We start from the raw sequence: 22,838 nt of genomic DNA on the forward strand, positions 1-22,838 counted from the left end.
GCTGTTCAGGTGGCACATTGTAACGTAAGGATCGGTTATGCCATATTTCAAAGACAGTCCAAACAAACAAACAACCAAACGATACACTTTATTTATGTTTTTTAAGAAAGCAAGAAATGCTTAATCCAACACAATATCATAGTTTATCTTGTGTGTCTTAATAAAATCAAATTAAATTCCTAATGGAGGATTTTAAGCTGTCAAATGGTCATGTTTAAACATTTTCTAACATTTGACTTCTTTTCTTTCCAAGTAAATAATTAAAATAAGTATGTTTCGCTCATAAAACAAGTGAACATATTTGTACCTGAGATGAAAAAAAAGAAAAAAAATGTTTTGAACTCTAAGTTCTTTTCCTCAAACTAGAGAAAACAGAGTATTAACTTCTACCCCGCTGTCCCCTTGCTCCTGTTTTACATTCATGCCCCGTCAAATTGATCCGATGTATGAGGAGCGCCTCATGCTGGTAGACATGACGCTTTTATCAATAACAATAAAACTGAACAGCAGATGGCGGTCTGTTTTTATTATTATTATTATTATTATTATTATTATTATTATTATTATTATTATTATTATTATTATTATTATGTTTTAAAGTATGTTTGATTATGAAGTACCACGTGTTAAGACCTAATATAAATTGATTCATAATATAAACATAATATAAATCCATTTATATTGAAACAGTTTTTTAATTTTCCTCATTAATAAAATATAAATAAAAATATTGATTACTTTTTATATTAATTAGATTATTAAAACAAAATACTCATTACACTTGATCAAAAGTGAATTAAAACTCATTAAATTGCCTAACAGAAAATAAATTCTTCCAAATACATATTTAACTCATTGTAATGAATAACAATAAAGCCTTAACAAAACCACCAATATCTATTTTACAGGCAACAACAACTTTTTTTTTAAAACTCAATATAAAAGGATAAAACAAATGACAATTAAAACGTACTACTGAAAGGTAAATAGCATTTCATTATTAATATCATGCAAGCAGAAACATATAACATGGCATTAAAACAAATTGTCTGAAAAATGATATGAACACAGTACACAATAAGGAAACAAATTTGTGCATATTCAGTAGTGTGCCAACGTTCTCTATTTCCCACCTTGATCCCGTTTATGCTTTATATCCCAATCTATTTTATTCCCTTGGAGTAAAATTCTGCTTTTCTAATTATCCTGATTAACCCATTAATCCTACTTTTACAATTTATATATTATATACAATTAATATATATATATGCGTGCTCTAAATCCGTGAAACAAAAATGATAATGATAAATCTGAATATGACAAAAACCTAATACAGTCTGAAATATTATCATTAAATTGCAAAATAAAGTAAATGTGTTTTAGTGTTTTATTTTCATTGAGTCAGATAAAGGCACCTTACTTTGAATAGCTCATTCCTTAGCTCTTGTGAGATCAACGTCTTGTCGGCTCAGGCCTTCACTATTGTAGGTTGCGTGAGTTCTTGTGGTCGTTGTGGCAAGCTGTAAACTTTTAGGAACATCTGACACTTTGTCTCCGTCAGATACTGAACAGCATTTTGAAGACACTTTATATGATATTAATGAACAGCATGCATAATTTTGACTACAAACTTAGTCAAAATTACATCCAAACTACTCGAAGGGACCTTTAAAGGTTGCATGTAAAACCCTTCCAGATAATTTCTGATATAACCCTTTTAGAAAGTCAGACATCTCTAATTATCGAATGAGTTCGTTTTGTAAGATTGTATTCACCAAGGATACTTCACGAACAGCTTCACTACAATATAATACATGTAAACAGCTGATATGACCCCATAACTAACCCATCCCATGAATCACATGAATTTGAGAGGAGTGGTCAAATGCATATACAAACTGGGGACTGACACTGCTAGCTCCTAGCAGTCTTGTTCATCAGAACATTCAGTACATCCAAAAGCCAGCAACATGGTTGAGTGGACAGATTTCGAGCGCGCTACCATCCAGGACAGCTTTTCCAAGATCGATTACAAGACTGTCGGTCACCAGGCGCTGGCAAGGTACAATCATTTTAATACGTATTACCTGACTTAAAGAAATGGTTAAATACATAAATGACATAAGGAGTGATTATAACGCTTATGATTTTATTTTTAAATGTTTCTCAGATGTCTGGTCGTGTACCCATGGACCCAGAGGTATTTCGCTAGCTTTGGAAACTTACGCCGCTGCCATCGTGGGAAATCCCAGGGTTGCTGCCCACGGCTTGACGGTAATGCAAGGGCTGGAGAAAGCGGCCAAGAACAAGGATTTTATCCTATACCACAACCTTAAAACAACCTTTATGATCTAGTTCAAGTCTAAGGAGTATAAAGTTATTGAGTTTTTTGGTCAGTGTCTAAGACAAGGAATTTACTTACAGACAGAAAAAATGTCTCAACATTCATTAAATTCATTTACAATATTCACACAGATTCATTCCTAATCTTAGGCATAATATGCTAAAAACCAATAACACACTACATTTCTATCGACTTATTTTTATCTTAAATTTATGAACATGCAAAGGCTCAGAGAAAACACAAAACATAGTGTTACTTTCCATAGTGTTGGCTTTTATTTAGATCAGTCAAGAACATAAAAATCATATTGTGTGTTTGCATGTCTCTGTTCTGTTGCCTGCAGAGCTTCTTATCTGTACTTCTCAGAGAGAGCCAGGGACAAAGCAGCGAGAAACTTGTCCATAGCCACATGCACCTCAGGAGTAAAGTCAGTGGGGAACAGGATGGCCAGAACCACCAGCAAATTGTGGGAGAGGATCTACAAGGAAAGGGAAAAACAACTACATTAAACAACATGTTGTGGAACAGGATTTACATATGGGTAAAACACACTAAAATATTATGGAGGAAATAGTATTAAATATTAAGTTTATTTACCTTGAAGTTGGCGGGGTCAACACGCAGCTGGAAAGCATGCAGCTGGCTTAGGTTGAGCAACCCATTGGTCAGGTCATCGATTTTGTTCACAGCCTCTGCCACACCTGAGACAACAGTCTTCCCGTGCTTCTTCACTTGGGGTGAGTCAAGGCTCAAGTCACTCCAATGGGAAAAGTAGGTTTTGGTCTGAGGGTAAACAGTCAGCATCCTGCATAGAAACATTGTACAGAGTGAGTACTCGGTATCAGAAGAGGAATCGAAATGAATACCAAAAGGAGAAGAGTTGCTCAAGCACCTACCTGTAGAGAGCTTGTCTACCGATTTCTTCAGCCTGTGAGGAGATCGTGGCCCAGAAGGCTTTGACGGCAGCTTTGTCCTTGTCAGAGAGACTCATGGTTTCGTAGTGGTGTGGAAGAAAACTTCTGTAGACTCTCTGAGAAACGACTCAGCCTTTTATACAACGACCCCCAGCTGGCACACCCGAGACCCACCAATTTAAAAAAGAGATTAGAAAGAGCTTCTGCTGCTTGTAATAGATAACTGTCAAGTCTGATAGGAAACAATGCGTTAATCGCTAACTGATATTTTACCCCCAAAATTAAAAATTGTCTAATCAGGGCAGAAAACAATTTACAAATTACAAATTAGATAACAAATGAAGTGAGATGTTTTTTTCTTTTCACTTGGAATGCAATAACTTAAAATAGCTTTACAAGAAAAGGCCAGCTATCAGATTGTACTTGAAGACAACATAATATGACCCAATTACTTAAGGGCTGTTGTTTATTTATTGATCATATATGACATGAAAACAATTTTAATGTAAATACTGCACCACTGTCAGGACTGTATGTGTTTTAGCCACACAATAACATTTTAAACATATTGTGTCTAAATTTATGGTGTTGTTTTGCATTGGTGTATAGCTTTAGTGGTTCTGTTTTTTTTTTAATTTAATTTATATAGTATAAATGATGTGTTTTTTAGACTAAATATGTTATCAACAGAAGGTTTCCATGGGCTTGACCACTAAAAATATATTGCAGGCTCTTCCTGTTCACTCACTGCAGCTCGAGTCAGCATGTGGTTAGCATGCTATTTCAGATGGCTCAAATAGACCAAGAATATATTGTTGGTACACAGCAAAGTGATATAAAGTGAATTCAGATATATTTTGGATAGTTTATAAATTTCTATAATTTCATGTTTACATTACTGAAATCCTGGCTTACTTTCTATCAAGACTTTGTAATGACATGTAGGCCTTGTTTCTAAAAGTATTTCTACACAAAGATAAAGTTAAAAGGCTTTGCTAGTTAAGATGATCTCATGGACACAGAGTTTGAGAAAAATCATATCATTTTTTAGAACCTTGGCCTTCATCATCTTTTACATTTTTAAAACTTAATTGAATTTTTATCAATGAAAAATGCTTAGCTTAGAAATTAGCTTAATTCCTAAATGGGTTTTCAGAAATTAAATTGAGTCACATGATCACAATTTGTTTTGATTACGAATTTTTGATAATGCAACCAATACTCTTACCAAAGCTGAGGCTCGAAACTGGGTCAAAAATGGGAAATTACATATTATTATTTATTCCTTTCCACACCAACAACTTCACCAACTTTTACATTTACATTTACAGCATTTGGCAGACGCCCTTATCCAGAGTTACGTACACAAGTGCTTAAATCTCTAACATTGGATACATTAATGCTGGTTCATTAGGTTACATACTTAAGATACCATGAGTTTAAAACATTGTTCAAAGTTACAAGTTTATTTATTTATTTTTTTAATAAAACGTTTTATATGAAAAAACGTTTTATAAACTTTCAGTGATGGCAAGAGTTAATCAAATTTCAGTAACTGAAATTAAAAAATCTTCTCCAAATTTATCAGTATAATATTGATCGAATACAGTAGGCTAAGTAAAATGACTACATGTAGTATAACTATATGTAGTAAATACACTGTAACAAAAATTACATGGTTGTCGAACTTATGTATGCTGTTTATGTATCATAAATCTGTGAAATATATTTAGAACCGAAAAGCACCGATTCATATCTAATCAATATTGTTCAGACTCTCAGAGTGAACACACCCCATCAGATGTTTGTAGTCAGGTCTTGGGAGGTGCCGTCAAATGCATATATAAGCGGCCTAAAAAGACTTCATCAGAACATTCAGAACCTCCAAAAGCCAGCAACATGGTTGAGTGGACAGATTTCGAGCGCGCTACCATCCAGGACATCTTTTCCAAGATCGATTACAAGACTGTCGGTCACCAGGCGCTGGCAAGGTACAATCATTTTAATACGTATTACCTGACTTAAAGAAATGGTTAAATACATAAATGACATAAGGAGTGATTATAACGCTTATGAGTAATTTTTAAATGTTTCTCAGATGTCTGGTCGTGTACCCATGGACCCAGAGGTATTTCGCTAGCTTTGGAAACTTGTATAACGCCGCTGCCATCGTGGGAAATCCCAGGGTTGCTGCCCACGGCTTGACGGTAATGCAAGGGCTGGAGAAAGCGGCCAAGAACATGGACAACATTAAGGGCACTTACGCCGAGTTGAGTGTGCTGCACTCTGAACAACTACACGTCGATCCCGAAAACTTCAGGGTGAGTCTGATTTGATTTATTTATAAACCATTAGTCCTAATTCTGTTAGTTTCATTTAGTGTCAGTTTATCACTCTGTCTACATGCATCATCCGTTCTATACTTTAACCTGTGTTCATTCTTTCTGCTCTGTTTCCTCCTGTAGCTGTTGGCTGACAACATTACCATTGTAGTCGCCTCTGTCCTGGGTGTTAGTTTCACAGCTGAAGTGCAGGCAGCTCTGCACAAGTTCCTGGCTGTCGTAGTCTCTGCACTCGGAAAACAGTACCAATAAATGCTGCATGTGATTTGTTCTGTTTTCTGCGTTGAAGTCAAACTTTGTCGATTAATGCAAATAAATGTTTAAATAATTAATATCTCGTCATCTGTTGTGTTTTTTATTACGCTAATTATTTTCTCCGTGGGGAATGCCGTTACAACTTGCAAAGTTATTTCAAATAATTTTCATTTTTAATTGGAAAGATGAAAATAATTAAACTTCTGCAAAAAATAAATAAATACAAAAACAACACACTTTGGTGGTGTTATTGGTGGTGTTGGTGGCTTCCTAGGCTAACAGATATAGTGGCCTTTTTCGGTTCTTAATGTAATAAAGTCCCAAATCATTATATCTACATTTATATAATTCTAAAATAATAATGTAGCTAAAATATAACAATGCAAGACCTTTACATATAGGACAAATAACAAACTAGAAAAAGTTGGTTTATTATAGTTCATAATATTTCTTATCTATTCACATGAAAGAGAGGCTTTACTGCTTACAGAGATAATATTTTTCAAATCTGTCTGCGTTCGTCAGTACTTAATGTTAAAGTACCGATCTATTTTCCGTACCGTTTATTTATTTAAATCTAGAGATAAAAATTATGAAATGCAAGAATAAGTGACTTTTGTACCCGTCCATAGGACACAAGGCTTTCTTATGGCCACTGAACTATCCCTTTACCTTTGTTAGCACAGACCTGACAAGAACATATATACATTGTAAAAATATCCGTATATTTAACAGTGATAAACAGTAAAATCGTGACAGTAAAAGTCCGTAAACTATAAAATATATTAAAACTGTAGATTTAATGTGAATTTCCCGTAACTAAATGAATCTGTGAAAACCAGTAATTTGTATATTGTTTCTCAGCAAAAAATACTTAACAATACCGTAATGCACTATTGCAGTGTTTTTTTAAATGGAAAATTTTCATGAAGTTTATAACGGTCAAACACAATGATTTTTACATTTATTTGTTGAAAAAAATACAGGTTTTAATTGTTGAATGCAAGTATGATTGTGTTGGAAATGAATGTATGCTATAATATGACATTGTGATTTTTGAAATATTTTCACATAATAATGAATTAAATAGCACTATTAAGAAAGCAAATTCACTTACTGAATTCATTCTTGATTCACTCCAACTTCACACATTGGTCGTGCTAATAAGCAGTGTACAATGTATTAGAATATTTTTTCCTCAAGTGTCATATTTGAGTAAAATTAAATCATTACATGTCTTTATCAGTTCCCTTTTGTTTTGTGTTTTAAAAAACAAAAAACAGCATATTCTTCTTTTTTATACTTGAAACAATCTTTTTTATGATCCCAAAAACATTAAAATAATAATCTCTTGCTTGTTCTATCTATCTATCTATCTATCTATCTATCTATCTATCTATCTATCTATCTATCTATCTATCTATCTATCTATCTATCTATCTATCTATCTATTTATTTATCTATACTTAAATAATACTATATCTCTATTCTTTTAGGGAAAATAGAACTGTATGATTTTAAAAGTATCTCATCCAAAATCGTTTCCCTCCTGAAGTCTGGACGAGCGGCCTTTCACATCAAGGCGCCTGATTTCAAACGGGCCAATCAGCGCACTGCATCAGGCAATTAATATGGGGTCAGAATTGTTTCGTTATTCTGAATAAATACACTATGATCCACAAATAAATATAAAGAGCTTCACAAATATTTTTACAAATTTCACAAAAAGAAATGAAATTAAAATAAATAAAATGGGATTTGCAAATAAAAAAAATTATAAATTGTATTTATTTGCGAATTGCTTCCTGCTCATTAGTGAATCGCGTTCTGTGCATTTGTGGATTTGAAACATTTCTAACGTCAAGATGTGCACAAAAATCCACAAATAGGTGGACTCCGCCCACCGCCTACTCCAGCCAATCACGTTCTGATTTACTCGCTCTTCACACTACCACTGGACCCATTGATGATGCTGAAATCGTTTCCAAAGAAAGCAGAATTGAACTAACCCTTAGTGCTGGCTACAATCCATGCAGGGTTACCAGATTGGGCTCGAATCTGCGACAAATGTTTTTTATTTGTTTTTTTTTTTAATCGTATTTTGCAGTACATATTACACATCACAGTGCGAGTAGATAGTGCGAGTAGATCACAACGTGATTGGTTTGAGGTAGACCGTGTCACGATTGGTCAGCGCCACGAGACCGTTGTCCGATTGGCTGGAGTAGACGGTGGGCGGAGTCCACCTATTTGTGGATTCTTGTGCACGTCTTGACGTTAGAAATGTTTCAAATCCACAAATGCACAGAACGCGATTCACTAATGAGCAGGAAGCAATTCGCAAATAAATACAATTTATAAATATTTTTTTATTTGCAAATCCCATTTTATTTATTTGTGAATTTCATTTCTTTTTGTGAAATTTGTAAAAATATTTGTGAAACTCTTTATATTTATTTGTGGATCATAGTGTATTTATTCAGAATAATGAAACAATTCTGACCCCATAATTAACGCCTTTGCAGCCCCGCTCACTTTGGATTACGGCATCATCGTTTTCACCAAGTTTTTTCTATTTTCTTGGATTTAACTTCAACCACAGGTCGTCTTCAGTTACTTCGGTAAGAAAACGATCTAAATTGGTTTATTTATGAACAGTGTTGTGTTGCAGACAGTGAAGGCGCAAAGTTATATTAGCTTTAGCTCAAGCACTAACGTTAGCCACCTCAGACTCAAAAACAGCCTTCTAACGCCAGTAGCGGTTGTTTCAGAGACGTCTGGATTAATGTAGGCCGTTTTATAAGTGTAACTCCATTTTAAGGCTTTAGGTAAAGGCAGCCAGGATTTTCCAGCTTTTTTTTTAACCTCACAGCTGTGTTTTATGGAATATGTGTTCTTACTGCATATGTGGAGAATCGGTTCAGTCCGTGAAAGCTTATGTTTTTCATTTCATTGTCAGACTGAATGCCTTAATTTCATTGGACCAGTGACCAAACTCTTTGTGTGTCTTAACAGATATGGCTGAATCACAGCTGCTAAAGAACATAGGGGATGCGATAGCAGGAGTGCTTCCGGACCTTCCTGATCAACTTGTTAAGTCCGTTGAAGATACTTTGAAAACACTTGGTGCGGCAACCACAGATGATTTAAAGTACATCACAGAAAACGATTTGCTGCCAGTGTTAAAGCCCATACAAGCCTGAGGACTGGTTGCTGCCTGGACCCAAAATAGTGAGTATAGAACAATGTCACCACACCACCCAATAGCACACTTGTTAACATGGTGTTAAGGTTAGAATATGAATTTTTATGAGTCTAATGATGATGTGATCAGTATTTCCTGAATAAATAAATGTTGTTATTATGCAATAGGGGGCTGTTTTCAAAAATTCAAATTTTTAAAATGCAATCTGTTAGATAAATTGCATTTAGTTTTTACTATTTTGTGTAAACTTAATGTCTCCAAATGCATCTATACAGTGTGTAATTTAGCAAAACAGGAAAAGCATTACTCAATGTTTAATACTTTCATATCTTCTTTTTAGTCTCTGGGACTTCAACACCAAAATCTGTGCATTCATCTCCAGTGGTTGTCTTTCACTCTGCACTCTCAATTTCTTCTTCACCAGCATCATCCACCTCTACATCATCTTCAGGAATCTGTACACCATTAATACCAAACTGCTTAGAGCGATTTGAAATACCATGGCAGAGGCTCCCTGAAGAGTTAATACAGAACTTGGAAAGACCTAGTGCAAGACAACGAAAAGAAATGGTAAGGATCATGGTCTCTGCAATGATGAAGATTTGCAAGAAACTAACCAAACACAACATAACAGAGATAGCAAAAATGATGGTGGCCAGGTATGCAAAGTCTCTGCAAGATGTGATTGATGGCGGCGTTATTGGACCAGGATATCATTCTCTGGTGAAGCAACTTCAGGCAAGAGTTGAAAATGTCAAGCGACCTGACACACCAAAGGTAATAAAGCGCAAAGCAGCATCAGATGATGATGACAGACAAAATACCTACCGAACAAAAAGCAAGTGTTCAAGACACCTATGGATGTATTAGCTGGGAGCCAAAGCACTCTCAGAGACTGTGGAGAGTCTGCTTGAAAAAAAAAAGAAGAAATGAAGTTGATGTTTAAGAAGAAATACAGTACAGATGTTGTGAAAGAACTAGTCAAATGCACCTATTACACCCAGCATAAAGACATCAACAAAGGGACAAGCATCCAGAAACTATGCCAGGAATGACCCTTTCTCTTCAATGAAGTTGGTATGCCAGCACATTTCCAAGAGCTGACTGGTGTGAATCTGATGGAAACCTTCTTGCCAATGTAGACAAAAAAGGGGCATGTCTGTTAAAGTTCCTGACATATGTTGATGCACAAAAAAGCAAACGAGTCCAGAACGCTCTTCTCAAGCTTCAGACTGAAAGAAGTCAGTCCAGTGGTTGCTCCCAAAAAGTCATTGAGATGCTGCTTCTTTTACTGGTTCATTTTGATGAGAAGAAAGAGCTTCTGTTCCACTGTGTTGAGACGACAAGCAATGCAGAGGATGTTCAGATGGAGAAAGTGCCACCAACACCCTTCATTATTGTTTGTGGTAAGTAAATAAAGAAAACTTCAACTTTTTTTCTGATGTAACTGCAATGCTATTGTTCTCTTGGCTTGTTTAGTTTTGTTATATCATTTCCCACAATTTGTATAACATTTTATGTAGTCCAGAGGACTTCAATACATGCAGTCATTTATTCATTCTCACACACATTCGCTAGCTTACGTACTGAAACACTAGCTAACACAACCTCAGAGGCTCAGCCAGTAAGATGATTCATCCTATGATCTGTTACTATTGAAGATGGATTCTGCTTTAATTGGTAATAAAAAAAGAACTAAATACATGGCTTGATTAATTATTGTGCCAAATATAGCATCCAAAAAAGAAACTATACCAACATTGACACACCAATATTTATCATTTTAAGTTTTACTTTAAAATTAGCACTATTATTTATTTTTCCTTTTTATTTCCAATCTTATTGTTTAATAATTACTTTTCTTTTTATGTAAATTTTTTATTTGGCACATTAATTACTTTATCAAGCCAATTTTTATTTGTTTACTACCAATATTAGCAGGGCCCATCCTCCAATTTGTTTCAAGTATCTGCATTTATATATATATATATATATATATATATATATATATATATATATATATATATATATATATATATATAAACTATAACTGACATTGAAGCCCCTGTTATTAAACGTTTTAATTTTTTATTTTTTTTAATTATTATTCCCAGGTTCCTCCTGCTTCGCTGCTGAGACATTCATGTTGAGCATCGACAAGAAGATTATCAATGACCACATCACAACCTTCACCTCCAACAGTAAAATTTGTTTTTATGGACACCTTTTTTGGATTTATCAAACGTATCAATTTGAAATCCCATCTCCGGTTGTTAATTTTCTCAATCTTTCTCTCACTCTTTTTTTTCCCCCCATAAAGGTGTTTCTTTTCCATAAATCCTGAGAGAGGCACCAAGGTTGAATCCAAGAAGAAAAAAGTGTTGTCAGTCAATCCCAGAGTCCTCACTCTCATCTCAGACATTGCTGACCATGAGTGGATCTACTGTAGTACTACCCCTCTTGTTGTGGACAATGTGATAAAGGGCTGTTACAAACTCTACAGATGTTTTTGTTGTTGAAACAATTGTTACACTTCTGAATGTCAGTGAAAAGTTTTTAACAATTTGGAGTTTTACTAAACAAGACTTGTTAAAGTACCTGTTAACTTTTTTGCTTGTTAGTTCAAGAGTTTCTTAGATTATAATTTTCCTACAGTAATTGTGCATTCTAAAGATGTAAAAAGGTGGCTGCATGTACATCATAGCATTTTGTAAATCAAAAACGTATGTAAAGTTCCCAGAAAAGTGCAAATTATTTGTTTCAATTACATGATGCAGTTTGAAGATGTACAGTTTCTGCTTTACTGCACAGTTCTGTGTGTAAAATAAAGTAATTTATTTCTTGAATTCAGATTTTATTGAAATAGATATATTTTATTTTCCTATAACTGCATTTGCATATTTTAAAATATGGAACATTTAATCTTTTTAACATTTTTGTAGTTCAAACAGCACCAATAACACAAAGTTCTTAATGTAATGGTGTTTGCAAATTGTCTGCCACAGTTGATGTAAAATATAATGTATGCTTATAACACTGGTTTTGCACAATTTGAAGAGAACTCATTGAGACAGTCCTTGGTGATTTGAGTGAAATGTTTTCACAACTTCATAGATAGTAAATAAAATACATTATTTGAAATATAAGGTGGACATTTGTCTTGCATTTATAAATTTTAATAAATTAACGCATTGTGTATTAAGCTTACAGAATAGACTGATTTTAAAGAACTCTTCCTGAAAAAGGTAGCTACTAGGCAGGCTTAATACTTTACTGGGACTTAAATTATTTGTATGCATGAAATGAGGTAGTAGTTGATCATTCATTGTGAAATAACCAGCAAAAGGTGATCATATTTCATGTATTCCATCAGGTAAACCCTTTCATAGCTCATAAGTTTTCCATGTCATCTCTAAATGATTCTTAATCATAATTATTAAAAAGGGGAAACTGCAGAGCATTTTTTTTTATAAATTCTGGGAATTTTTACAGAATAAAACTGTATTGTATTTTGTCATTTTTGGTTAATTTTACAGGGAATAGATGTGTTTTTTTTGTGGCACAAACTTAATTTTATAGGTAGTTTTCTTGTTCATTTTAAGGAAAAACATTGTTTTTTCCTAAGGTTAAAACTTTTTCTTTTACAGTAAAACACTGACTCCAGTAACAGATTTAACCGTAGAAACAACAATGACAATGCCTGCCAACCGTAAAAGAAAATAATGTTTTAGCCGTCATTTTACGGTGGAATTCTGGCAACCCCAGCTGCCAGCGTTTTACCGTAGAATCTACGTTTTTTTACAGTGTATGTACAGTATAATGGCTGCAGACATTTGGGTTAGTTGTCCAAAATTAAAACTAAAAGAAAAAAGAAAATTGTTTAAAAAAATAGATTCCAAACTAGATTCGGAAATAATATGTACCTGTTACGGGTCGCCGTGCGACCACTAGGGGATGACCCAGAAACAAGCTTCATTTCATCTTTAAAGCACCAAATCCTCTAAAAACACGAAAAAACCTATTTACCTAGTAAAGTTTATACTCTCAATATTTTTTTAAGCCCACACACAAAGCATAATATGATTCACAGCCTTCATACTATTAGAACATTTTTGGAGAAAACTGACCTAGGTGGCGCTAGACCGGTTTTCCCCTTACCTTTAGACTCTTCCCTTTCTTCACTGGGGTAATATATTCCAAAACAAATATTCCTCAAAAATCCACACAGGTCCAAGGAATCTGTAAGCCTTTTAATCCAAAACGCTTTGGTCGCGCCGCAAATATTCCGTTTGTATTCCGAAAACTGGAAACAGTAGTGCGCCATCATCTTGTTTTGCCGCTCTAACTTCTCATTGGGGTATTCAGAAATTCTACATTTACATCATATTTATAGCCCAGGGCCTAACGAATCAAACAAGCCCTCACTTGAGCCAATCGGTGCTTGTATGGCAGAGATAGACGGCTGAGAAGCCAATGATGTTGTTGTCATTTGACTGACAATTACTCCTTCCAATAGCAATGAAATGGGCCGGGACCTATACAGCTCTTTAGCCAATAAGCAGACGATTCCAACGATATGCAACATGCTGCGTCTCGTCTGCCAGGATCTGCGTGAAATAGCTGCGCAGAAGAATTCTTGCGTAATCCCTGACCTTTTGTCGCTCTCAAAGTTACATGCCTGTTTTCACACCAGAGTAGTAGAGAGAGAGTCTCTGCTTGTTTAAACTGAGCATGCAGTCTTTTAATTCAAAGTTATACAGTAAACAAGTACACAAAAACGCTGGACCAGACGACCATGTCTGTAGAAAAATATTTTTATTGAAGCCATTTTGGGGTCTTTTGACTTGAATTTTTTTTGGTGAAAGCCAAGACATGTGGCTATGACCCTCAGTTGTTATTTGGTCCCTAACATGTTCCAGAAAAATAAGATTAATCAGTTTATCAGGTAAACAACCCAGGCGGAAATGAAAACCTTCCATTCTAGCCCCTGTAACTTTGTGCCAGTAAGGCCTAGAATCAACCTGAATTTTTTTTTTTTTATCCATTCTACTGGTAAAGTTTTGACTTTTGTGTACTATCTGCTTAACTTAGTTGGTTCTAGAGTTGTCTAGCTATGTAATAAAAAAAATAAAAGCGGTTTTGCGGGTGGTTGCTTAGAGGATGATGTATTTATAAATGGAGACATTTGTACGTCACTCTGGATAAACACGTTTGCCATATGGGGTAAATGTACTTGTAGATGTAAATGTTAGTTCAAGTCTGAGGATGACTTCCACATCGCCGATCCGTGGCGTAGCCGACACAGGCAATTTTTTTTATTTCCGGAAAATAACTGGGGGCGACGGACAGGTTTTTTATCTTTTTGTCGAAATTTGATTTTGAAATCATGCCAAATTATTTTTGCCAGTTAACATAATTGTAGTACTGATCGATCATCGAACTGTTTCAAATATTGTTAGAATAAAATAAAATTGACAGATTTGACAACATACCATGTTGAATAACTGAAACACTTTCTGCATCATGACGTGATTATAATACGTCACCATAACGCATTAATTATGCATGGCGCACACTGCAGACAAGAGTTTTTCAAAGCACAAGCTGATTAATAACTACTTGAGGTCTACCATGATCCAAGAGCGTCTCAGTAGACTTGCTGTTATCATCAATGATGCTGATTCTAAGAATTTATCATTTGGTGCAGTCATTGATTATTATGCTGCAATTTTGAAACTGTTCTATAATTCAGAAATAATAATTGAGTTTATTGACCTTTTTTGTTGATTTGAGTTTTGTTTAATTCTTGTGTGAGTCTTCTAGTGACTATTAGTAAGATTTGTTTATGATTTATTATTACAATTTATTTACTACTTATTTCAATGCATATTATTATGTTGGCTTTGTAGCCAACATTCTGATTTCCGTTATAAGCTTATTATTATTATTATTATTATTATTATTATTATTATTATTATTATTATTATTATTATTAGACAAAAAAAAAAAAATGCGGACTAGGGCTTTCGAGCCACATGCACCAAATTCGGATATGTCGTAGACCCTGGTCTGAAGTTTGTTGGTTCTATTTTTCTAAGTGATCGGAATTCCGGCATTCCCAGTACGGAAGCTCAAAGTGGGCTTTTTTCCCATAGACTTCCATTATAAACTTTTGAGGTTTATAACTCGGCAAGTTTTTGAGCGATTTACACATGTGACATATCAGCACAATGAGGGGAACTGCCCCATGGGTATTCTGGTCAAGTCACGTGACATCACGTGTAGCCCCGCCCCCAAAACAAGCGAAATCAAAAATTTGCACAACATGGACATGTGACATATCAAATCACAGCACAATGAGGGGAACTGCCTCAAGTGTATTTTGGTCACGTCACGTGACATCACGTGAAAATAAATAATTTGCACAAGATGGATATGTGACATATCAAAACACTCAGCACAATGAGGGGAACTGCCCCACGGGTATTCTGGTCACGTCACGTGACGTCACATGAAAATAAAAAATTTACACAACATGGACATGTGACATATCAAAACACTCAGCACAATGAGGGGAACTGCCCCACGGGTATTCTGGTCACGTCACGTGACGTCACGTGAAAATTAAAAATTTGCACAACATGGACATGTGACAAATCAAAACACAGCACAATGAGAGGAACTGCCCCATAGGTATTCTGGTTAAGTCACGTGACGTCACGTGTAGCCCCGCCCCCAAAACAAGCGAAATCAAAAATTTGCACAACATGGACATGTGACATATCAAAACACTCAACACAATGAGGGGAACTGCCCCAAGAGTATTCTGGTCACGTCACGTGACGTCACGTGTAACCCCGCCCCCAAAACAAGCGAAATCAAAAATTTGCACAACATGGACATGTGACATATCAAAACACTCAGCACAATGAGGGGAACTGCCCCACGGGTATTCTGGCCACGTCACGTGACGTCACATGAAAATAAAAAATTTACACAACATGGACATGTGACATATCAAAACACTCAGCACAATGAGGGGAAATACCTCACGGGTATTTGGATCACGTCACATGCTCAAGTCCGCCCACCTCCAAAAGTATTGGCACCCTAGCGGTCCATGAGCTTTCACAATCTTTCTGTCCACTCGCCTCCAAAATGCACCGGCCTTTGCGAATTCTTGCACCGTCAAAGCCAACATCAAAGTTCGTCGCGACAAACTTTACAAATCTAGTGTTAACTTATATTCATTATTTAATTTCAAAAACAATTTACTTTGACAGAGAGCTAAAATATCAATACCTTGTCCAAATACTGTGCCTGTATAAATTCACAACACACTTGCACAAGTGCTTCCCCAGGTACTGGCTGTCCATAAGTGTACCTTAAAAATCCACAAGCATTGACATTGATGTAGACACTGATTTTTTCGGGCTACTTTGGCATGTCCTGAATATTCACTGGATGTGAATGCTATATTGTTCTTGTACAGTACTTTGTTTTAAAATATGCAAAATGTTTTAGATGTAAAGAAAACATGAAAATAAATCCCTTTTTATAAATGTATTGGCTTTACTCACTTTCCACAAATCTCCAGCTTCAGTTCTTCCTCTACCACATTGTGCTCTTTTGGTGTTTTCACTGTAATCTCAAACTTGGGTAAAACTAAAAGTGAATGATATTAGTTAGTTATATTTGTGTTACAGTAAATGATGTTAGTTAGTACAGTAAACAAAATATGTGATATTGATGTAACTTACCATATTTTTCCACCTTAAAGTTGTGTGAAATCACCCTTTTTCCAATTTTGGCAGATAAATAATAATACCCATTTGGAGCCTCAGCATTTAGCTCATGAGAAAGCTGCAGTATCAGACCTGTTGAGGACACATTCATCCACTGACTAATCCTGTTACTTTTACTATCCTGTATATTTAGGAGAGAAAATAAAGAGTCACCTACCGATGTGTACAAATATTAAAAGTCAACAACAGTTTCAAACATACGGATAGTTTCATTTACTTACCTCCAGAATTACTGAGCTGTACTGTAAAGGAGAATATGACAGTACACAGTTCAGATTAAGAACCTGCTAAGACTCTCTCTCACTCACTCTCATTTTCTACCGCTTATCCGAACTACCTCGGGTCACGGGGAGCCTGTGCCTATCTCAGGCGTCATCGGGCATCGAGGCAGGATACACCCTGGACGGAGTGCCAACCCATCGCAGGGCACACACACTCTCATTCACTCAAACACACACACACACACTACGGACAATTTTCCAGAGATGCCAATCAACCTACCATGCATGACTTTGGACCGGGGGAGGAAACCGGAGTACCCGGAGGAAACCCCCGAGGCACGGGGAGAACATGCAAACTCCACACACACAAGGCGGAGGCGGGAATCGAACCCCGACCCTGGATGTGTGAGGCGAACGTGCTACCCACTAAGCCACTGTGCCCCCTCCTGCTAAGACTATTTCTAATATTATCATGTATATTAACACTCTAGATTAATTTATTAGAAAATTACTGTGAAACAAGATATTAGACAAAAGGTGCTAAATCGATCTGTGCATAGAAAAAAAATTACAAAAATGTATTATATCGTATAGTAATGTTAAATAACAAAGACATTTTCTCCCACCTTTTGTTCAAGGGGAATAAAATTAGAATCCATAGTGACAATTCTGAAATTCACTGTTGAAAAACAATGCAATGTTTTGAGCTGCAGCATCAGCAACAAATAAACCTATTTCTATAAACCTTTATAAAACAGTTTATGTGACATTAAGTATTGCAGATACTTACTGGTTTGTCCTGGATTGTAGATGGGTTTATCCGTCTGAATAAATACCAGTGTGTCATAAGATTTAAACATCACTTTCCTTTTCTCTGTCATCATAAAACTTTCTCCTTTGACTTCTACTTTAATCTCCTGCACCGATTCACCTTCAACATTTGGAGCCTGTGAAGATGTGTTCCATGTGGAATCACAAGAAGCATTCATATGATCATAAATAAATAAATAAATAAATAAATAAATAAATAAATAAATAAATAAATAAATAAATAAATAATCATCTGCATTTCTTACCACAAAATGAGAGCAGTGATGAAATTCCTTTTCCACTGTCTCGTGAAAAAGAGTCCTGTCTTGTTTGTTGTGAACCAGATAAATGTTCATTTGCAGAGTCTCATTAGGCTTCATAAGACTCACACAGAATTTGGCATCAGAGCCAGCCTCTATTACTGCAGGAAATGTCACCATGAAATATGTAAAGACAAAAATAATATTCTAAGAAAAGCAATAGAGGATTTGTAAGAATAAATTACTGAAAGAAAGATTGACAGAAACATTATTTTAAAAATGCAAATAAGAATACAGTAGTTAGAGAGTTACTCAGAGAGTATAACAAAAGCACACTTATTTGTCCACGTAGCCTAACATGAAACTAAGTCATACATTCATAAATATCCCGCAATTCCTTACAATTTCTAGTTTGTAAGTTTTACATATTTGAAACTTATTGCACTATGTACAAAATGTAAACTTTCCCAGACACACGAATAGGGAGAGGTCTATGTACACATACAAAGCATGTAATGAATGTAATGAATCATACATTAAAGTTCAATCTACTACACCCATTAATGTCATCTATCACACCCATTAAATTCTAAATCCCTATCTTGTTCTATTTATAATATTAGATTTGACTGGAAAATCATGTACCTTGAATAATTGGACCCTTTTTTGAATTTAGCACTATGCACATGAATTCACATTGTCATTTCTGCGGGCAATTTATTCAGCCAATCTACAGAAGTGTGTTGATGACATGAATGGGCAAAAGGCTCGTTGAGAGTCTGCAGCACTGCTCGGGTGTTCAGTGAAACAGATGTTTCAGAAAAAAGTGTATTATATGGTAGATTAATAATCTCAGCTGAGGAGTATGTTTATTTTTTTCTGGTATTTAAGTGAAGTGAGCAAATGTAATTATCTATAAAACCAGGCAGTAGGAAAAAGACAGGAACAATGCTCAAAATAAGGAGAAACTGGCTGACAGATAAACACTAATGCTGACACAAAATGGTTCGGTTTGTGGCCAAACTCTTTCCGATTATATGCTGTAACACAAAGATTATTTAATTAGCCTCACCTCACAAATGTAAAAGTAGAAATCTTGCAATGCCTTTATAAATATGTTTTTTCCACATATCAAGTACAATTACTGTGTAGTTTATAGTATAATGTTAATTGTTTCTGCCTGTGGGTGTGATATATTAAGAAAATTCACAAAAAGGTTTTAGCATGTTAAAATAGCCATATTCATTCCCTCTCTTTTTTACTGACAACAGAATGATGATATAATGATTTTTGTTAATGTTTAATAACATCTACTAGATATAGTAGATACTTAGATATTGAGGCTTAACACTTTAGTTACAGCATCAATTCATATCTCATCTCTCTCTCTCTCTCTCTCTCTCTCTCTCTCTCTCTCTCACAGACACACACACACACACACACACACACACACACACACACACACACACACACACACACACACACACACACACACACACACACAAATTGATGCTTACACTATTCAAGATGAAAAAGGACCTAAAAGACAAAATCTTTAAATTTCCAAAATATCTTAATCCTTACTCCAAAAACAGAATGCGAGAGAAAGCAGGCTAACAGCCTTATCCTGGTGTGGACCCAGCTGACCACCGTGATGAAGTCCTTTGCAAATGCCAATTACTGATGTTTGATTTCTTTTTTTAAAAGAACACTTAGCCCAAAAAAGTCCATCTGCTGTTATCCTCTCACTAATGATTAACCATTTTGAGCATTTTATCCCAACTGCATTGCAAATGCTATAAAATAAATTCTGTTGACATGTAGTGGGTTTTTACAATATTATGTATTATCTGTATACATAAGCAGTGCAATGACTAGACAAAGCAGGAAATGGGCCAATAACAGACTTATTTCTTCCTAAAATCAACAAACATAACTGCATATAAAAGCATTGGAATATATTGCATATGTATTTCTGAACTAAACATGAATAAATGTCAATATTGACACTTGAATACATAGCATATGCATTAGGAAACATATTGTTATAATAATTGCTATTTTCTTCTCTTACAAGAAATGAATGCATGATGAAAAGGTGAGTTAAATGTATAAAAGTGAAAATTTCACATGTGGCAGAATTTAAGTCTAGTACTAAACGAATTATAATATAATTGGAAGTTCAGCAATATTTCAAATATTTTTTTTTTTAAATATTAAAAAAGGGACATTTTTTAAAAAAAAAAATGGTAACATTTCAGCTTTTGTTAATACCCTGTCTTTTCTTGAATTACACCAATCTTTGATTTAGTTGCAATCCGTAATTTATTGACCATTGATCACAAAACAAACTTTTGTGATTCAAACTCAACCAAAAAGTTGACACACTATTACTAAGTACATAGACATGCCAAACTTTGAACTGATGGTTTGAACAATCCATGTCAAAATCCATGTCAAAGTTACTAAGATCACATTCTCCTAATTCTGATATTTCACATTGTTTGATTTTATTAAACACATAATTAGCTTGATTAAATAGCTGGTAATATATTTCATGAGCAGGTCTATTATATAATAAAATAGCTGGTGGGTGTATATTAACATTTTAGAAATTATTCTATTTACATAATATTAGCAACAACTTGATTGGCAGAACATTGATGTGTAATGTACATCACTTGACTGACAATTTTTGTCTCCTTTTAATGTTAGTGAAGGAAAAGTTGTTGCTCGCCACTCCAGGGAACAAAGAGCGGACTACAAGCATGGTTGTTGACTACAAATCCCAAAACTCATGCATGGTCTGCAAACAAGATTATGATTGAACAGCAATCAATAGGTTCATGCATGCTTACTCAAATTCTGATTGCACACAACTGGAGCCAATACTTATTCACACTTCACGTTACAAAAGCACACTCATACCATCCAGTGTTGTAATGTAACGGAGTAAAAATACTTTGTTACTGAAGTAGAAATTTCACGTACCTGTACTTTACTTCGCCATTTAACTTTCACTTTTACTCCACTTTTACACTTTTACTTCCTAGATAAAATGTATACTTTTACTCCGCTATATTTCCACTAAACATCTTCGTTACTCGTTAATACAAAATAAAATCAGAAGAAATGTGTGCGACTGCAATAAGAGAGGTTTGGCGAATCACTGCTCCTAGATTGCATCACGCTCCGCGCGCTCTATTTCAGCGTAATGTTGCCAAAAGGAGGAGGAAGCACAACAGAAACCGCCATGGAAGCACCTGCTGGAGGACCTCCCGTTATCGCAGACCTGGGGTTTCCAACCAGTCTGGGACTAGAGCCACATTTTGTACTGTTTAAAGAGCCACATCATACACATGGGCACACAGGATCATCACCTTTTATTGTCCCTGCCATTTTGAGAGCGAACTTGACACAAATTGTTTACTCAAATGATTTTGCTCCTATTGGGAAACTTTGAGGTATTTTCATCCCAATGCGCGTTTGGCGAAAATACCGTATTGAATTCAAACGAAGCGAACACGCACAATAAAAAGACACAAATACAAACTTCGATATGAACGTAAGAGCCGCATGAAAACGGGCAAAGAGCCTCATGCGGCTCGGGTGCCGCGGGTTGGCCACCACTGTCGTAGACGACCACCCCGACGATAGTGGTGAACAGGGTGAAGAAGATAACGTTATACACCCGTGGCTGTATTTGCAAGAAATGTTTCTGTACATTGGAATGAAAGATTCTTCCTACCGGATGAAGTGTCTCTTATGCCTACCGAAAATCACTAAAATGTTACTTTTTACTTTTACTTCAAATACTTAAGTACATTAAATATCAGAAACTTAATTTTCATACTTAAGTACAGATTCTTTTTCTAGTACGATGCTTGTACTTTTACTCAAGTATTGCTTTCTAGTACTTTAAACAACACTGATACATCACTGCATTGTGAAGTATATTCTTAGTGTCTTAAAGCAATTCAATACAATTCTGGTTCTTTGGATTATGTCTTTGCTGTTTGCCCTATTAACAGTGCTTGTGCTTTGTCTGACTTCTGCCTCTATTATGACCTTGATTCTGCCTTGTGGATTTGTATTTGTTTGCCTGTTTTAAGTTTTAAAAAGCTCTTACATTTACATTTACATTTACAGCATTTGGCAGAAGCCCAGGCTCTTGAAATAATGGGTTATAATAGGCTCTAAAAAATTTGTAACTGCCATCACCTCTTCTGCTCAACACTCCTATGTATGAAGAACTGTTCTGTGTCTTTCTTTTTTTTTTTTATAGCAAAAGCAAAGCAAAGATAAAACAGTGGTGTACTTCCAATTTAATTGAAGGGTTTCTACATAACCCACAATCTTTTTTAACCTTGATCTTGCAGATCACTAACTAGCTGAGCAGGCTCTAAGGTAACTCAGCACTACAGCATCAAATAGATTCACATAACTATTAACATCTGATAGAAGTAAAAGAAAATATAGTACCAACGACTAGCGTTAATTTCGTCAGACGAGACGACATATGTTCGTCAACAACCTTTTTTTTTCAATGACTAAGACGAGACGATGACAAGACTGCACCTCTGTCCAAAAACGCTAACATGCATTATTGTTGACGAAAAAAGACGAGACGAAAATGTTTTGTATAAAATACAAACTAAGATAAAATCTCTCTTCATTTTCGT

The 22,838-nt window shown here is 35.2% G+C and overlaps 2 protein-coding genes, 1 long non-coding RNA gene and 1 pseudogene across 5 annotated transcripts; 3 read left to right on the forward strand and 1 right to left on the reverse strand.

Annotated features, from left to right (window-relative positions):
- Window positions 1–819: 819 nt before the first annotated feature.
- LOC113656780 lies at window positions 820–2,355 on the forward strand (annotated as a pseudogene).
- A 241-nt stretch (window positions 2,356–2,596) lies between these two features.
- On the reverse strand, window positions 2,597–21,164 carry LOC113656758 (hemoglobin embryonic subunit alpha-like). 3 transcript variants are annotated; one of them, XM_047808034.1, is made up of 8 exons: window positions 21,148–21,164; window positions 18,163–18,317; window positions 17,877–18,033; window positions 17,713–17,765; window positions 17,087–17,107; window positions 16,821–16,986; window positions 16,641–16,725; window positions 16,221–16,444 (listed from the first exon to the last, which is right to left on the reverse strand). In XM_047808034.1, the coding sequence occupies exons 2-8, from the start codon at window positions 18,274–18,276 to the stop codon at window positions 16,348–16,350; spliced, it is 693 nt and encodes a 230-aa protein (XP_047663990.1). In that variant the 5' UTR covers window positions 18,277–18,317; window positions 21,148–21,164; the 3' UTR covers window positions 16,221–16,347. The 3 variants fall into 3 exon arrangements, with proteins under 3 accessions (XP_047663991.1, XP_027023951.2, XP_047663990.1); XM_027168150.2 differs by lacking the exon at window positions 21,148–21,164 and having other exon boundaries at window positions 16,220–16,444; window positions 18,163–18,359; XM_047808035.1 differs by lacking the exons at window positions 16,221–16,444; window positions 16,821–16,986; window positions 17,087–17,107; ... (2 more) ...; window positions 18,163–18,317; window positions 21,148–21,164 and adding exons at window positions 2,597–2,822; window positions 2,942–3,149; window positions 3,241–3,412.
- LOC113656759 (hemoglobin subunit beta-like) lies at window positions 4,769–5,932 on the forward strand. Its single transcript, XM_027168151.2, has 3 exons — window positions 4,769–5,249; window positions 5,357–5,579; window positions 5,724–5,932. The coding sequence occupies exons 1-3, from the start codon at window positions 5,158–5,160 to the stop codon at window positions 5,850–5,852; spliced, it is 444 nt and encodes a 147-aa protein (XP_027023952.1). The 5' UTR covers window positions 4,769–5,157; the 3' UTR covers window positions 5,853–5,932.
- On the forward strand, window positions 8,242–13,124 carry LOC113656762. The gene is made up of 3 exons (XR_003443992.2): window positions 8,242–9,086; window positions 9,401–10,466; window positions 11,175–13,124. It is a non-coding gene; the product is annotated as an uncharacterized LOC113656762 (long non-coding RNA).
- Window positions 21,165–22,838: the final 1,674 nt, after the last annotated feature.

Source organism: Tachysurus fulvidraco, chromosome 24 (genome assembly GCF_022655615.1).
Source record: "Tachysurus fulvidraco isolate hzauxx_2018 chromosome 24, HZAU_PFXX_2.0, whole genome shotgun sequence".
In the NCBI taxonomy this organism is placed as follows: Eukaryota; Metazoa; Chordata; class Actinopteri; order Siluriformes; family Bagridae; genus Tachysurus; species Tachysurus fulvidraco.

Coding starts and splice junctions, on each gene's coding strand:
- LOC113656759 (XM_027168151.2), top strand. CDS start 5,158: ATGGTTGAGTGGACAGATTTCGAGCGCGCTACCATCCAGGACATCTTT. Junction 5,250..5,356: donor GGTCACCAGGCGCTGGCAAG/GTACAATCATTT, acceptor AATGTTTCTCAG/ATGTCTGGTCGTGTACCCAT. Junction 5,580..5,723: donor TCGATCCCGAAAACTTCAGG/GTGAGTCTGATT, acceptor TTCCTCCTGTAG/CTGTTGGCTGACAACATTAC.
- LOC113656758 (XM_027168150.2), bottom strand. CDS start 18,336: ATGGTGACATTTCCTGCAGTAATAGAGGCTGGCTCTGATGCCAAATTC. Junction 18,034..18,162: donor ATCACTGCTCTCATTTTGTG/GTAAGAAATGCA, acceptor ACATCTTCACAG/GCTCCAAATGTTGAAGGTGA. Junction 16,987..17,086: donor ACAGCTCAGTAATTCTGGAG/GTAAGTAAATGA, acceptor CTAAATATACAG/GATAGTAAAAGTAACAGGAT.